Raw genomic sequence first — 16,442 nt, forward strand, 5'->3', positions numbered from 1 at the left:
ACGAAAGGTATGGTGATCGATGACGTTCAAGACTCGGTAAACAAATCAGTTAATATTTTGAGCATGCAGCAACCTCGCTTGGCCACATTTTTGCTAACTAACACACCGTGCCATGATTATTAAACATTTATCAGTGATAATCAACATTTTCTATCAAAAAAAGTACAAATTACACAAATTCGTGGCGGCTACTTGGCAGCACATTACTTTTCTCTTTTTCCATCAAACAATTTTCCAAATGAAGCGTTTTTTTTTTTTTTAGTCGTAACATGTATAAAAATTAGCGGTAGCTTTAATAAGCTATTTACACTTTCCAAAGTACTACTTTCCATGCGTGTTTATTCAACATTTGCAAAAAAGATCACTTATTTCTAGCATTCCGAGTTGGATAAAACTAGGGTATCGGAAACGTCAATCTGAATGGGTTATTGAAATAGAAAAAATAAATAAATAAAAATAAGGTGATTAGAGAAAGTTGCTAGTAGAGCCACGACGGACCAATAAAATATTATGATAAATTACAAACGAATGAATGCTGTTGAAGCATTTAATAAATTTGAGCGTGTGAGTGTATGAACGTCTTTCCATACACGTGCACGCACAGTGAGGAGAGAAAGAGAATCATCGCGCGCACTCGCACAATCAAAATCAAAAGATCAAAGAGTTACATTTCCACACAGGCATACGGACTCTCTTAACGTAATATCTTATGTGAAGGCAAGCCAAGGCCACGATATGAGACGTGCAAATTAAAAAATAGGTAATAATATTAAAAAAGCCATTAAAAAATAAAAAAATAAATAAAAGATTTCTCCTCCAAAACCGCTCCAACCACAACCAAGCACAACCACAGGCAACGGTACAGGCCTTTTGCAAAATGACAGTTATAAATATCAGTAGATGCTTAGTATTATGTATATGTATATATACCGTGTACTCATGTACAGGTACAGTCTAAAAACGCATACACGAAATATTATATAAATAGGTATAGGTAGGGCATGTACTTTATTAAGGTGCATCAAATAAGCCTAGGGTATTTTAGCGTGTACAAATGAGTTACCATTTGGATTTCGCTTATTCATCAAACTATATTTAAGATGCAGCGATTTATTCCAGGAATAGTTATTCTACGACACATTTATAAGTTATCATGTTACGTTAGCTATGTGATTCATTCTAACATGTAACAAGTCACATCGGATATTAATTAATTGTCACTGTATGAGGATTGGCTCAGTAAATAAGAAGCAATTAAATCAATAGCGATTAACAATAATGTATACATGATGATGCACAATATACAGTTGGAGTTGATAATTTCTAAAACATTTACTGTATCAATGATCGTTTTTTGACAAATAAGCAACAATACATATCATTCATTTGGTTAGTTCTAAGATCATGTGCAAATTAAATTTATAATAAAAAACTTTTCTATACTTGTTCACCGACACCCCAAAGCCCTCAATCATGAACTTCATTTGATATTTTTTTCGTAAACAGATTTCAAAATTGGTTAATCAACAGAAAAAATCGTCTACAAGTTTGTACTAGACTATACTTATGAGTGCATGTGTCTACAAATGACAAATGGAACGCAAACAAATCATGCGTAAATTTCTTTTTTATTTCTACTGTTGATGTGATGAAACAAAAAAATGTATGTTCCTGTATCCTATGAGTAACGTTTATCACGACTGTCGGGTAACTTATTTTTTTGTCATAAGTTTTAGGACGTGTAAATGCGGCACAAATTTCTTTATCAAAATAATTTTTCCACGAAGACAGATTTTAATATGAAAATTTATAACTACATCGTATCTGCGCTGTTGCGAGTAAGGTGTCCACCAGCAGCGGCGTCAAAGCACATCGATCCGATTGGCCGATTCTGTTCGCTGACCGCAAAGCAAAATGAAATCAACCACTCAACCGAACGTGCTTTCTAGAAAGCTTGAAGAACTTTAGCACGGAAAAGCACAGATTCGATGCAGCGAGAGTTTTAAAATTTATCGCGATTTAATTTTTTGGCTCTAGACTAACGACGTCTTTTGTTTTCGCTCGCTCTAAATTATGTTTAAACGTATCGAGTATAACTTGTGTTTTTTTTATTTTTTATTATTATTATCGTAATCAAATGAAATGGTTCCGATAAATCTGTCCAAAATCCTTATGATTTTTTAAAGCCATTCAAGTACAATTGCATTTTACGTTCAAGCCTTTTTACTCACAGCACTGGTACCTTAAAATTCGAGTATTTTCATGAGATAACGTATTATGTTGCTGATGTATAACCACCTGAATCTCGATTTTATGATTTTGTCATCGAGCTAATGTTATTTTAATGATTCTTGTTTATGTGAAAAATCGCGTGGAATTGGTGATGATGTAAAGGAAAAATAAAAGCTGGCAAAAATGACCCACCTTTGTAGTGAAGAAAGTGCAGCGTTGAAATAAACTTATTAAAATTGAAACGAGTTACGGATGGCGATGATATTATATACACATCACAGCCTGAGCATTAGGCAAAAGGATGGCACGGCTAAGTGGAAATGCAAAGATCCTCGAAAAGCTTCAAAGCTTCGCTTTCTCTGCCAGAGAAAAGACGGCTTGGCACATTTCGAGGGGCTTTGCCTTACTTTGCCGTAAGTCTCGAAGCACATATATACGTACTCGTGAATCTGTTATCTTAGCTAATAAGGCTTACTGTCAAAGCCTACGATACCCCCCTTATAAGGTGGCTACATCGATGCTTTGAAATGTTTTACGAAACTTAGCAACAGCATCAGTCGTTTTCATCATGAATTTAACAACAAATGTAAGACTAATATTTTTATTCGACTAATCAGTTCCTAAGTAAGAAATAGAACTTTTGTCTACTTGGCTTGGTTATGTTGCAATGGATGTGGAGAGTTGCCATGGAAAAATACACATTGGCGCATCTTGCGATTTTTTTTCGCGCATAGTTTAGTAATATAATAATTATTAGTAAAAAAGTTTTTGAAAAAAAAAAAGTGAAATAAAACAAAGAAAAATCTAAAGGGCAAAGGTACCGTATCGTTTGGCCTTGGAACACCTTTTTTTATAAGATCTCGTGATTGTTTCTAACTTTTGAGTAAATAGTCACAATGCTCTATAAGCATCGTACACGTACCCTCAGGCCACTGGACGCACACTGAAACAGAAAGCAGAAACGATGTTTGTTATTTTAACGCATCTTGCAACAGAAAATGTTAAAGGGATGAACGAAAGAGAAAAAAGTTTGTGCATAAAGACGAAAGAAAGAAAATACGCGGAAATTTATAGTTCTTAAAAGTGTACTTATTTTTCTCTTTTTTTTTTTAGATTTCAACTCGATCCACCGAAAGCGAGCGAAAAGAAGTTAATCGCGTCGATACCTACAAGACCGTTTAACGAAAAAAAAAGCCGGTGCATAATATTTACTCCTCCCGGCGCCAAGAAGAGAGAGAAGTATCCGTTGTTATCGGTACAGTAGTAACGCGGGTGTTTCATGAATAATGTTGATAATAGCTGTGCATCAAAAATACAAAATTTCAGCCAAGAACAACGGTGGAGCCCAGTTGCTGGCCCATCACGTGCAAGCGTATTGGTTTTTCCAGCGAGGAGGACTACACGCTAGCCGTGAACTGATTTACTTTGGACAAGAGACGTCGGCGACGACAACTACGACGATACGAGCGTATACGGTTGGGACACACAGGGTCAGTCTCGGAATAATTCACTGCCCGGCAAGTACTCCTTGGAACACGTTTCTCACTCGAGTGGGGAACGGAGAATCCAATGGCCCAGTGGCACGCGACCACTCGATCAATTTTCCCTCGCGTTATCTTGAGGGTCCGAAATTTTTTGGAGGATACCACTCGCGGCTGGGTATCTCTTTTCTGGGTTTCCTCGGCTTTCGTTATCCTTTCTCGTGGAGTAATTGCAGTTTGGAAAAATTCTTTGGACGATACTGAAGAGGGACTTACCGTTGGGTACTGTTGGTGGTTTCTTTGTCTGGACTCGTGCGGTAGCATTGTTAACCTGTAGAGTTGAAAAAACAAACAAACAAAGTCGATTGTAGAACTTGCCCTCGCGACTTTTTTTTTTAGTGTTAGTAGATGATCCAAGATTCACACGCGAGTACTCGAACAAATTGAAGGTATATTTATTGGAAAACGCTTTCCGTCAAAATCATGTTACAAAATAATCTTATTAGTTTGCAAATAGAAAATTCGAATGAATTTATAAATAATTAATGAATCCGAAAACTAGATCAATGAAATTCAAAGGTAACACACAATACGACGTGTGTGAATCTTGCCGGGGTTATAAATACGATGCACAATTTACGCCCAGTCACGCTAGCATTTTGGGTAATATATGCTGCTGTCTAATAAACATTGAAAAAAAAAAAAAAGAAAAAGAAAAATTGCTCTTTAAAAACTACTTTGCTATGTAATAAACAATCAACAAACAGAAGTAAAAAAAAAAAATGTAACAAACAGGATATAACGTCGTAAGTTGCAAATAAGAGCTAAATTCGTGATTGCGCGTAAGGTATGCAAAGTCTACACTGAAATTCAAGTAATGTCGACTAATTAGTCTCAAATCTACGTGCTTATTGCACGACGAGCTTGCATCCGACCAACATGTCGTTATTTAACGAAAAATTACAACAACAACAAAAAAAATTTCCTTACATCATTCTTGTCAAACGTAATATCCAATGTAACAAACTCAAAGTGTTAAAGAAACCATTAGAACTATAAATATATATGTAAAAAAGGTAATGGTAATAATAATAATAATAATAATAAAAGCTATGCTCGACGTGCAAATGCTGGTGAAATTAATTTTACAATTTTGTTCTCGAAACACCTAAAACGCATAAGCACTGAATTTGTTTGTAATTAATAAGCGCAAACAGAATATAAAACAATTTAAATTTCATGCTTAAACACATTTAACATTTACAAAAGGATTTTACAGTACAGTTTCTCATCTGTTGGCATTATTTAAAAACTATATGTATATACATATATATATTTACAGAAGGATAATATATAAATGCATGTTTATTCTGTTTACGTTTTGAAAACAAAATAAAAAAGGTACAACGCATCTGTTTTCGCTCTTGTCTACACATCGTTTTGAATTCCCTCGTTAACGTTTTTGCTTTTTAAATTCATTTTTCCAGCGCAACCGCGGTTAAAAACATCGCCCCTGTGCCGCAAACGCAGCACTTTCACTATCTCCTTTTTCAAGCACGGAGGTTCATTCACGTGCTAGACGCTATTTAAAAAATGAGTAAATATAGAACGCAATGATGCCTACTCGTCTCTCTCTCTCTCTCGTAAACCGCGCGACCTTTTCAGCACCTTCCATCGAGACAATCCCCAACATTTAAATTAGCTCTTGCGATAATTAATGACGGCCTTAAAGTGCCATTACCGTTGCTTTGATTAAACAGGTTTCCGTCAATTGTACAGTTGGGCGTTGTACCGATACACGTGGACAACAAAAGGGGAATGAATAAATTAATCCGCACCGGAAACAAAGCGCGTAACGCAACAGGCTGTTTCGATACAACAAATCGCTTCCCGTCGAGCAATACTCTCCACAGACATAATACGGGGTCGAATTTATTTGCGCAGCCGAGAGCTCTGATCGCCCGTACCAACGTGCGATATCGTTACACGCGGTGTGGATAATCGTAAAATAAAACCACTTTATTTATAACGTATAATCTTACCAGGCGACTTTAACATAAACAACAGAAACAAACAGGGATAACGCGATCGCGTAGAAAAAAAAAAAAAAAAAAAAATTGAGTTACGAAAAATGCACATGGCTGTGTATCGAACGCGAATTAACCGTTAACACGCCGTTATTCAAATAGGCGGGGATTCCCCGGATTTTGTGTTATCCGAAAGGCATTTTCTCGAGCCTTTGATCGACTCTTACCTCCGCGGTTTGTAAAAAAAAAAAAAAAGTTTCGTGGATCGCCAAGCGCGTAGTTGCCCTTACATACATAATTATAAAATCGACATGCGGCATTGAAAAGTCGAAAAAAAACATAGTATAGAAATAGATAGGAAAAGGTGACTGCAGTGTTTACTTCCGAGTGTAATAGATTTCAATTATACGTATGCAGTCGGTGTTTGCGGAGGGGTAAGAAGAGGGTCACGCAACAGTAAAATGTATTCAACAATATATTCAAATGTATTCACGGAGCGTATATTCAGGGCGCTCGCTCTTGTATTCGGCCGTGCCGATTTCCCTCTCCACATGCATAGTATACCCGGCCCGAACTGCGTTAACGATAGATTTTTTTTTTGCCGGTTGAATAAATGCATGACTGGAAAACGTCGAGGACATGCTTGTATGGGCTATCGATAGGTATATATAACCGGCAGTCGCCCAAGAGATATTCGTGTACGTATGGAGCGTTCGATCGAGCGTGCTGAAAAGAAATAAAAAAAAAGGTCACTTTGTTTTTTTTTTTTTCGACCATTATTTTACGACGAGACTTTGGCGATGCGCTAGAATCAACACCGAGTAAGATTTCCACCGACTCGATTGCGCGCAGCATATATATATATATATATATATATATATATATATATACACGTGTGTATTAAAAGAAAAAAAGTTTGTCGGTTCGAGAGCTTGCGTTACATAAATTTTCGTGATAAGAGGGCATGGGGGACTATGTTTAGGGAATATCGCAATCTGCGCTGCTTCATCTACAAGCTAGTACTCCTTGTACTTCTCGCACGTGTTCCAGATGAAAAATATCCACTTCTTGCCGATAACAACAGTTTAGGGATACATGTATGCACTGATGTTCCGACGACACGCACGAGTGTCACTATATACATGGGTGTGCTATTGTGTGCGTGGACACGTATATATATATTATTATATGCATATGCGAGCTGGACGGGCACTCGGGAAACGAGGCTGATGCAGTGTGCATTACATACAGGCCGATCCTTCCGTCTCGTTTGCATCTTCGAGCAATATAAACTCACTTACTTGGCTGGCTCGCATTTAGCCTTTGTTTCCGTGCGTATCGATGACTTTTTGTTTTCTCGGGAACTGTAAGTACTCGCATGATTGTGCCACTTTTTTTTTTTTTAATCTTTGAACTGCGACCCGTGCATTGTTTCTATTTTTTTTTTTGTGTTTGGAAAATGAACGAGAGCGTTAAAAATAATTGTCTTGCCGGAAAAGCGATGCATTTCGTTGAGTACTCGAGCTTCAAAGGTTAAATTCTCGGAAATAATTGCCGTCGTGATTAGCCTACTTGGCATAAGGTTGCTTTGAAATCGGCAAAACGGGACTGATGCATCTCTTTTCCACAAGGTATTTATAGGTGTATCCAACTCGTTGACTATGCGCGGCTTTCTCACACTTTTTGAAGCATGTCATTCTGCGTTCGATTTTTAGCTGTACTCGAATGTTCGACAATAGAAATCTATCTTGGCAAAAAAATACATAGGCTTCCCAAAACTATTTTTATTCATTCTGAAGATATCAAAGATTTCGTTTTTACACATCGGGACATTTTGACTTTATCGATGCTTGATATCATGAATACAATAATTTGGAAGAAGGTTGAAACATTCTCACATGATATTAACAATAATTTTTTTTGACCATTTGCTATTGATTAAAATCGAACTTGGTACCGTAACGAAAAATCAGATCTGAATTATTTCAGTGTAGGAAAAATAAATTTCAATGAATTTCGTTCAAATTTATATGGGGTGCAGATTAATAAAACTTGATAAAAAAAAAAAAAAAAAATTTTATTGAATTTCAGAGACGCGTTCAATAAAATTCTATTAAAAAATCGTTGAACGAGTTGAGTACAGATTTCCATTTTCCGATACAAATCACGTGTTTTTCAACTCGTAAAAACAAAAATCACGCAAGTGAAATGGAAAATAACTAACACTTTCCATTGTGACACCCCAACGATATGGTGTTTTAGAAAAGAAGAAACAAAAAAAAGCTCAACATCCATTTGATCTCTGCAAAGTAGGCTATAGAGACGAAAACGAAAAAAACCCCTCTAATAAAATTATCCGAATGTTTTCCTCGACGCCGAGTTATTTCACCATACGGCCGGTCCGAACGCAGACACCCACACACCGATCGATACCCTCACAGTCTCTCGATTCATCAAGGCGTGTATTCGCCACTGCCGGTCTCTTTTTTTTCCATCTCCCTTCTCTCTCGTCCCCCTATTTCTCGTTTCACATTTTATTAGACCACACTGGGGAGCTGCAACTCAATTTTCCTAACGCTACAGCAACGCCGCGTCTATAGTATATTGCATCACGTCAAATGAACGTATCCGTATGGATTCTGTTGGGGTACTATGAGTAGACGAGGCCACTGCTTGTTGCTGCCACCGCCACTCAGCTAAATGGATTTTTTTTTTCACAAGCTTTATCCGCAAAACTCTGCTACTGCTGCTACTGATGGCGGAATGAAAATCCTCTGTCATTTCTTTCACGTGTTTTTCTTACTAATCCTATGCCAGCAACGGGACGTGATTTTTCTTTGCTCACTTTTTTACTCCAACTACTCCAGAGCCACTTTTTGGTACATTTTTCATTCAAGATTTATTAAAAAAAAAAAAAATTTTAGTCCTGTCATAGGTACCGCTGGGCAACAGTTTGATATTTTCACCTCGTTTTCATGGTTGTTACTAATTTCTTTCACACCTACGCCTCTCTATAAATCCAAACATCCTTTTTCTCGCGAATTGCCCTGCCCAGCCCTATGCGGCCCTATGAAATGGTCGCAAGCTCGCAGCGACGGCATATATTTCTCTAAACAGTTTCCCCGAGCCCCACAACACGTTCTTGTATACTCGGGAGTTTGAAATGGATCGTGTGCAAGCTGCGGCGCACGAGCAGCTTTTTACAAAGCTTTCGGTTTTTATTAAAACAGAATAAACCCACAGTTTCGACGAAAGTTTTCTAGTGGTGGTCCATCATGAGCTCACTCTAGACGAACACTCTTCTATTTTTTTTTGTTTTTTTTTCAACGCTAAAAACTCATTCCGGTCAAACGATTAAAAATATGATTTTCAAAATACTCGCTGCGAGCAAAACAAGCATTTTTTTGTAGGCGTGTCTTTGATTACGGTGTTTGGAGGAAAACAAGATTATTTTTGACGCGTCGAGTATTTTGAGAACCAAATTTTCTAAGTACAAGTATAGAGATGTCCACGTTCCAAGTCGGACATTGAAACTATATGTTATAGATATATAAAAATACATAATGCAAACAATCTATCACATTTATGCATATATAATTATAAATAATCTAAATAATATGACATTTCAACTTGATGTGAGCTTTATGTTAAGTGTATACGTGTCTATAGATGATGTAGATATTTAAATAAATACGTACAATATATTCATAGGCCAAGTAAATATTGTTACATAAACACGCGCACAACTAACTTGTAAGCTTTGTTGTTAATAAATCGTATACAACATGTTGTAAATCAGCTGACATACGAAAACGCTAGTAAATTCATAACAAACATTGTACTGATGGGAAAAAAAAAAGATAAAGGTTACAAGCGGTACGCGAGTGCCTAAATGAATTTGATTTCGTATTAGCAGAAAAAAAAGAAAAACAAAACGCAAGACATTAATGGAAAAAAAAGTAAGTGGTAATTTACAAACGAAATTGTTACATTAAAGTGGATCTCGTGTGGATATGCAAAGACATTAAAAGAAACGAAAAAACATGACCGAATTCAGCTGCATTCATCATAAACATCGACCGTTTCTTTCAAGAATTTAAAGTAAAAGTACGATGCGGTTTCAAAAACGATAACAGCTATATGTAAAATCAATTAAAATCTAAGAGAAACGATCGATTCGCCGGCGTGAGGAACAATAATGAAAAAAAAACAAAAAACAAACAAAAAAAAAACCAAGATTCGACATGAAGTCGTTAAACAAACTGTTAACAAAACAAAGTGTAAAATTAAATTAAATCAGGACCGAAAAAAGAATCAATGGTGGTATTTTATAGAGAAAACAAGAAAGAAAGAAAAAAAACTAATTCTATATGATATCAAAGTTAAGTCAAAAGGATTTTGCAATAGGAGGAAATGGTGAGAGCTGCTATATTTAATATGAAAAATGCTGTTAACGTGTGTATATTATAATAATAAAAAAAATAATAAATAATAAATAAATAAAAGCCAGACGATAAAACTTGTAAATAACAATACGGTGATAATAAAGTAACTTTAATAACTGTCAACAACTACATGGCAGCATAATATTAATGTTATCATGTAATGGAAGATTTTATATATGTATAAATAAATATGTGCTCAACTATACATATACAAAATCTCAAAGTCTAAGAAGGTCGGACGGGGTGGTAGTAAATACAAAAAACCAAATGATCAAAGAATCCAATGACACAGTAAGTAATGTACGTGTGTTTCTGTGAAAGAGCGGGCAGTGCGAACTGGTAATACATATGTTATTGATTCTTGGCAAAACTTTATTTTTTTAGACATAGTTGATTCATTAATGATCATTGTTAATTTTAATTATTTTTTTTTTCTAATACTTTGGTTTTGTTGTTTTGAGAGATTCTTGCTTTGGCTATGCTGTTGTATAATCTTACCTTGGGCGAACACTTCGAGAGGCAACGACATTATGAGATCTGAGGCTGCGCGCGCTACTCTCCTCTTAATGTCCATCGTGTCTGTGCGTGAGATTTCTCTGCCCGTTTTAGCTCTAGAATGCGAGAGAGACGAAATTTCATTCATTATGGCTGGGCGCGTGTAAAAAAGACGAGGAGTTCGTTTTCGAGATGTTGGAGAGCCTCTTACTTTTTCTTTTATTTTTCATTTCGTTTGCCCTTTTCTCTCTCTCTCTTTTTTCATTTTTTTCCCTGTCTCGCTCTTTCACTTGTGTATCCATACATATATGCTTCGCGCTGCTCTTTACTTTCTCATCTCCTTTTCTTGCGTACCCTCTGTGTCTCTCAGATTTATATTATCTTTCTCTGTCTCTCTATCTCTATGCACGGTTACTCGCAACTCGTATCGTCACTGTGCTTCTCTTGGCTTAAGCTTTCGTGTATGCTCTTTGTTCTGCGCCTCTCACCGAAAGATACTCCCATTCGTAACACGCTTCGCGAGACGTTCCACGGCACGTAAGTACAGAAGAAGCACGACGTTTAATATCATCATCATCATCGTCATTATCACCACCATTACCTCAAATGCAAACGCTTCTGACATACATTTTTTTTTTTTCATCACCACGCGAGCATAAATTAATGACTTTTTTTTTCAAACGCATCAACTTGTTCGATGCGGACAAAGGCCGTGTCAACAATGGAGCTACAACAATGTGCGAAAGAGAGGTTTGTCAATGATTTCTGGGCAGGTGAAACTCAACAAGACAAAAACTGCGGAGCTTCGCAAGTGATAATTACGAGGGAGATTTTTCGCGCGTGCAGTGTTAAAAACAAATGTTCTTTGGTTCATCATTTGTTTTTAAAGCGAGTATTTCAACGAAATCCCGAGTAATAACACCGGATCCTTCCAACACGGTGGATATATATAATTTAGTTGTTATCTCCTATACATGTAATTCTTTGATGTTACGCATGGACGCTCCCGTTCTCGTATGCGAGTGCGCACATTACGTACATCCTTAGCGTAATAAGCGTAGACTGGTTGTTCACTAATTTATCAATCTCGAGCCTGTTTTACTACTATTATTATTTTTTTTTTTTTACCATTCAGTGCCAAAACTTTAGAAAATTGCTGCTCATTATCTAATTGTGTTGTAATCGTTACAAAATTGCATCGTTTAAGCCGATTAATACAAAGTTTTTTGAACTTTACGCTTCATACGGTACTCACATGTGCAATTGTATTTATTCATGTTGATATTTATTTTTAGTGCGGCTCGGTCACGTAGGGTCTATTATTTTTCATTCCCTCGTTATGCAAGAATTAATTTAATTGCTCCGTCCGTTTCCGAGAAATTCTAGCCATGCTAATTCGAGTCAAGCGAGCGTAACCATCTCTTTTTTTTTTTTTTTTTTTTTTTTTTTTTTTTTTTTTTTTTTTTTTTTAACCTATCTAGACCAAAACGAATTTAATTCATAAATCAACACGAGGGACTTGTTGCATCAGAGCTTTATTGAAATTCTTCACCAATAACAAATTATAGCAATTCTATGATTCGCGAAACACTGACTGGATGCCTGACAATCAATAATCTGAATACAAATTTTTTTTTTTTATTGTATCTCTAGTTTTAATGATTTGCATGAGTAACTATTCCAGTGATACTATAAGGCCAAGAGTGTAAAATTCGGCCATAAATAAAACTAGACCGGAATCGTGCTTGTAGAGGAGGTCAGCTCTACTAAGAACTGTAGCTCAGAAATCTCTGGAAAAAAGCGAGACATTGCAAGCAATTTTGAAACTTTGAGCGCGATGATTAAAAACCTTTTAGTCCATTCTAATTATTAACTCTGTTGTTGTGGAGAAGCTGGTATCGTGTTGCCCTACAATCATTTTTTTGTTTGTCCCTTTGTTTGGAGCACTGAGATAACTTTTTTCGGAGGAGATAAAAAGGTCACTCAATTTACTTCTCGTTGAGCCAGGGTTTCGTCGTTTGAGGTTTTATTCATTGCCCTTGTTGTGGCGTCTCATTGAATTGCAGCGACTTTGTGGAGCTTTTTCGCTACAACACTTTGCGTTTGAAAAAAAAACTAGTCGTTTTGGCGTTACAAGCAAATGACAAAATAAGAATTTTATTAATGCCACATGTCTTTATTTTCAACTCAGTCTATCAATTAATTTAAATTTTATGTTTAAACAATTTAAATAGAAAAAAATAAAATAATACTGTATCGAGAATCACTTTAAAAAACCAATAGCACCATTTAATAATCCTTTTGTTTTTCATTTTATTTTTATCTTTAAACCGTACAGCTGTAGGACGGGAAAGTTCTGCTTTTGTTCCATTACGTGCATTTACTGATTGGACATGGATGGTTGGCTCTAATGAAAAAAGGTCATCAATAGTTCGATGAAATATCAATAAATCAGTAATAAAACGTTTTAGAAAGATAACGCACTTTCACCAGATTGACTTTTACGTAACAGTAACAACCTTTACTATGGATTAATGTAATATAAGTACAATGAAACACAAAACTTTGGCGCGATCAAATAAAACGTCATTACAAAAACAATTCAGTTGAAAATTTTTTTGCTTTTTGATTAAAAGTTATATTTATTGATAAGTTTATTGATGCAAAACAAGGCATATTTCATTCGATTGTAACGACAGAACGAGCAGTCATCAGTTGTTACCAACAATTGAATTCGTTATACGAGCATTGTTTCGAATTTACAATATAGTATTTGGTGTAATGATATTTAGCGTCGTGCATCTTGCAGATACTTGGATATAAAAAAAAATAAAAAAATTAAAAAAAACTTTTTATCATCGTACCGATCAAATGTTATGTATTATTTAAACATAAAATATTAGTCCCTGAAAAAGTAAAATGTATTTGTTTTTTGTTGCCTTTTTAGTGGAGGGAGGGAGGGAGGAGATAGTAACTTTCCAGAAAATTTAGTTTCATCTAGTGCCAGACAAGTGCAAGCAGCATAACTCGACAATTGATTATTAAGATACTTAAGCTCTACTTACGGGCTACGTAAAATGATTATTAGTAAATATAGTAAACTAGAGTAGTGCGCTTCATCAAAGCATTTACTTAATAATAGGAAATGATGAATGATCATATTAATACAATTTCTTACAAACTAGGTATGATTGAAAGAATTTGTGAATTTCCGAGTTGAGGGGTTCGCAAGTCGAAGACGGGCGAGCCTTAGATTTGCGTACCCCAAAATTCTCGTGCGTAACTTTTTTTTTTTTTTTTTTCAAATCAATTAGTTTGATGCCTGTAAGAAACAAAATATTTTTCACAATGTTTTATGTATAACAATATCAGATAAATCATATGTATATATTTAATATATTAATGTATAATAAATATTATTAAAGAAAATAAACAAGGTAAATAATAGTAATACACATGTACGTATAGGCATCCGCGTATACGTTAGAGACACATAAAATTTGTGATGGTTTACTCACACAATTACGAGTGATTAATTAGAAATACGTATATGTACATGTATAATTATGCATATATAAGTATAAGAAAGTTCATGCACACCTCAATCTTTCTGCCCTCAACCACGGTGCCGTGTAGCCTCTCACGTGCCCGGTCCGCGTCAGCACTATTTGCGAATGTTACAAAACCGAATCCCTGCATGCAAGGACAGACAAAACAACATGCATTAAACTCAACTTACAGACTGTTGCGCTCCACATGCACTTGCACATCGACATGTGGTACACAATTTACCCCTTTTTTTTTTTTTTTTTTTTTTGCTCTTTTTATCATTATGCGCTTAATTCTCAATGGTCAAGTAACTAACACGAGTGGTGCTTGAAATTTTTTAGAATGCAAAAAATTTAACAACACCAAATGTGCGTGACATTATCATAATTTTGGGTATTAAATGCTAGGCGTCTAAATTCTTTCCTTCTAAATTTTCAATGTCAGCAACTGTGTGAAACATATAAGAATAAACTCATGAATTGAATCTCAATCTAATAATTTAAAAGAAATTCTATAAACTCGTGGTGCGTTGCAATTTTTATGAATTTTAACGTATTGTTACTTTACAATAAAAATTAAATTTTGTGGACATTGTAGAGTTGCTTAAAAAAAAAAAAAAAAAAAAAAAAAAAAAAAATATGAAGCTTGAACTACTTTACTACAGTGATCGCTAATAATAATTGTTATCATTTGGTACGAATGGCCTACGAATGTCGATGTACAATGCTGCAAGCGCGTACTGCTTACGAAGACGCACCAAACAACGTGCAACAAATAAGTAAATATAAAATCATGGTAAGAAATCATGATCATAATTACATTAATCATCTCATTATCACATAATATCATATATCATATCATATATTATATTGGGTCAAGTCATTATAATCATCAATACATCGTTGAGACTAAGAGATATAATATGTATGTTATTTTTTTTATATTTTTTTTTAGGAAGTGCATAGAAGAGGATATACAAGCTAGCGCGTACATATGCGTATTTATGCTCATACACATAAATATAAATATATACGCGCCTTTGTACACACAAACTCGTGTGCATGTACGCATGTAAGGAGTAATTAAAGAATGAGTATTCAGTTTAGGATCGATGGTGACATTCGTTTTCAAATGTCTGCGGTGAATTTGTGAAAAGAGGCACCGATAAACGCTGGGGTAAAATGGAATCGCGTTTACGACATACGCGAGCTTTCGAGGATGCGTTTCATTCAAGTTGTCGAAAGTAATTGTGTTTTGAAATAAATAGGTTGAAATTATCGAATTCGTAACTTGGGAAATAAATAAAGATGGTGCGAAGTATTGTTTACGGTCGATAGAGTACGTATTTAATTTTAATCAATATACATGTGTCTGGAATTATATAATTTATCTTATCAAAAAACGTTTGGAGGATGAACAAAAAATATCAACATTTATTCGCAAAAACAAGATGTCACAAGGTATATCAATGAACAAACGCAAAGAATATAAGCTTGATCGGAACTCAAATGTGTTGAATCGATGGTATATCTTTGATTTGGCATGATTAAATTAAATCGGATCGAAACCGCTGGAAATATTCGCGACGCGAGAGTGCTTTTGTTTCATCCCTCACTTTCCGCGAGTAGAGACGACGACTCGAGCAATAATGGAGCCAACCATGAGAATTGATCCGCACGCACTCGAGGCATTACACGCATCGGCGACATCAATCTTCGATGAAACCTTAAGAACAGTATCGAGTTGCCGTCGTCGTCGGGATTTCGAGTCTCGTGACAATCGAGAAAGTCGAGGCAATGGTGCGGGTTTTCCTTACCACTACCGCAAATACGACATTAGCGAAGAAGAAGAAGAAGAAGAAGAGAATCACCGAAGCATGCGACCGTACAGCCGCTGTTATTCTCGAGTTGGCTCTCGTTCCCTTTCGCAAAGACGAAAAAAATACGCACGAGGTTCAATTGGAAGATTAGTCACGGCCACTTTGTTCAGCCGCGTGGTGGTGGGGTTCGATGGACTTAAAAGCCAATTTAAACGCAAGTCCTTTCGCGATTGCAATTTTTGGCATTTGAGATGTGTAAACAGAAGCATCGGTAATTCGATGATCACGTCGTGTTTTTATTCGTTTCGCGGTTAAAAATTACGAGGTACTTGTGTGTTGAAACATCATTTATCTTTGTGATGAATTTATACGATTATATTGGACAGTCTTTCAA

At 35.7% G+C, this 16,442-nt stretch overlaps 1 protein-coding gene across 6 annotated transcripts in view; it reads right to left on the bottom strand.

Moving 5' to 3' along the window:
* The window catches only part of LOC106642146 (RNA-binding Fox protein 1), a 43,275-nt gene that overhangs the window by 11,859 nt on the left and 14,974 nt on the right, over nt 1-16,442 (bottom strand). For 5 of the 6 annotated variants that reach the window (XM_014356831.2, XM_089593473.1, XM_023389886.2 and 2 more), the window contains exons 5-7: nt 14,281-14,373; nt 3,990-4,044; nt 3,155-3,175 (exon numbers count right to left, since the gene is read on the bottom strand). In XM_014356831.2, the coding sequence (XP_014212317.2) occupies nt 3,155-3,175; nt 3,990-4,044; nt 14,281-14,373 (169 nt within the window). The remainder of the gene's footprint in view (nt 1-3,154; nt 3,176-3,989; nt 4,045-14,280; nt 14,374-16,442) is intronic. The other variant, XM_014356833.2, reaches the window with a different exon arrangement.

The sequence above is a fragment of the Copidosoma floridanum genome, unplaced genomic scaffold (assembly GCF_036245765.1).
Source record: "Copidosoma floridanum isolate Cflo_tuat_1 unplaced genomic scaffold, Cflo_Japanese_pri ptg000019l, whole genome shotgun sequence".
Lineage (NCBI taxonomy): Eukaryota > Metazoa > Arthropoda > Insecta > Hymenoptera > Encyrtidae > Copidosoma > Copidosoma floridanum.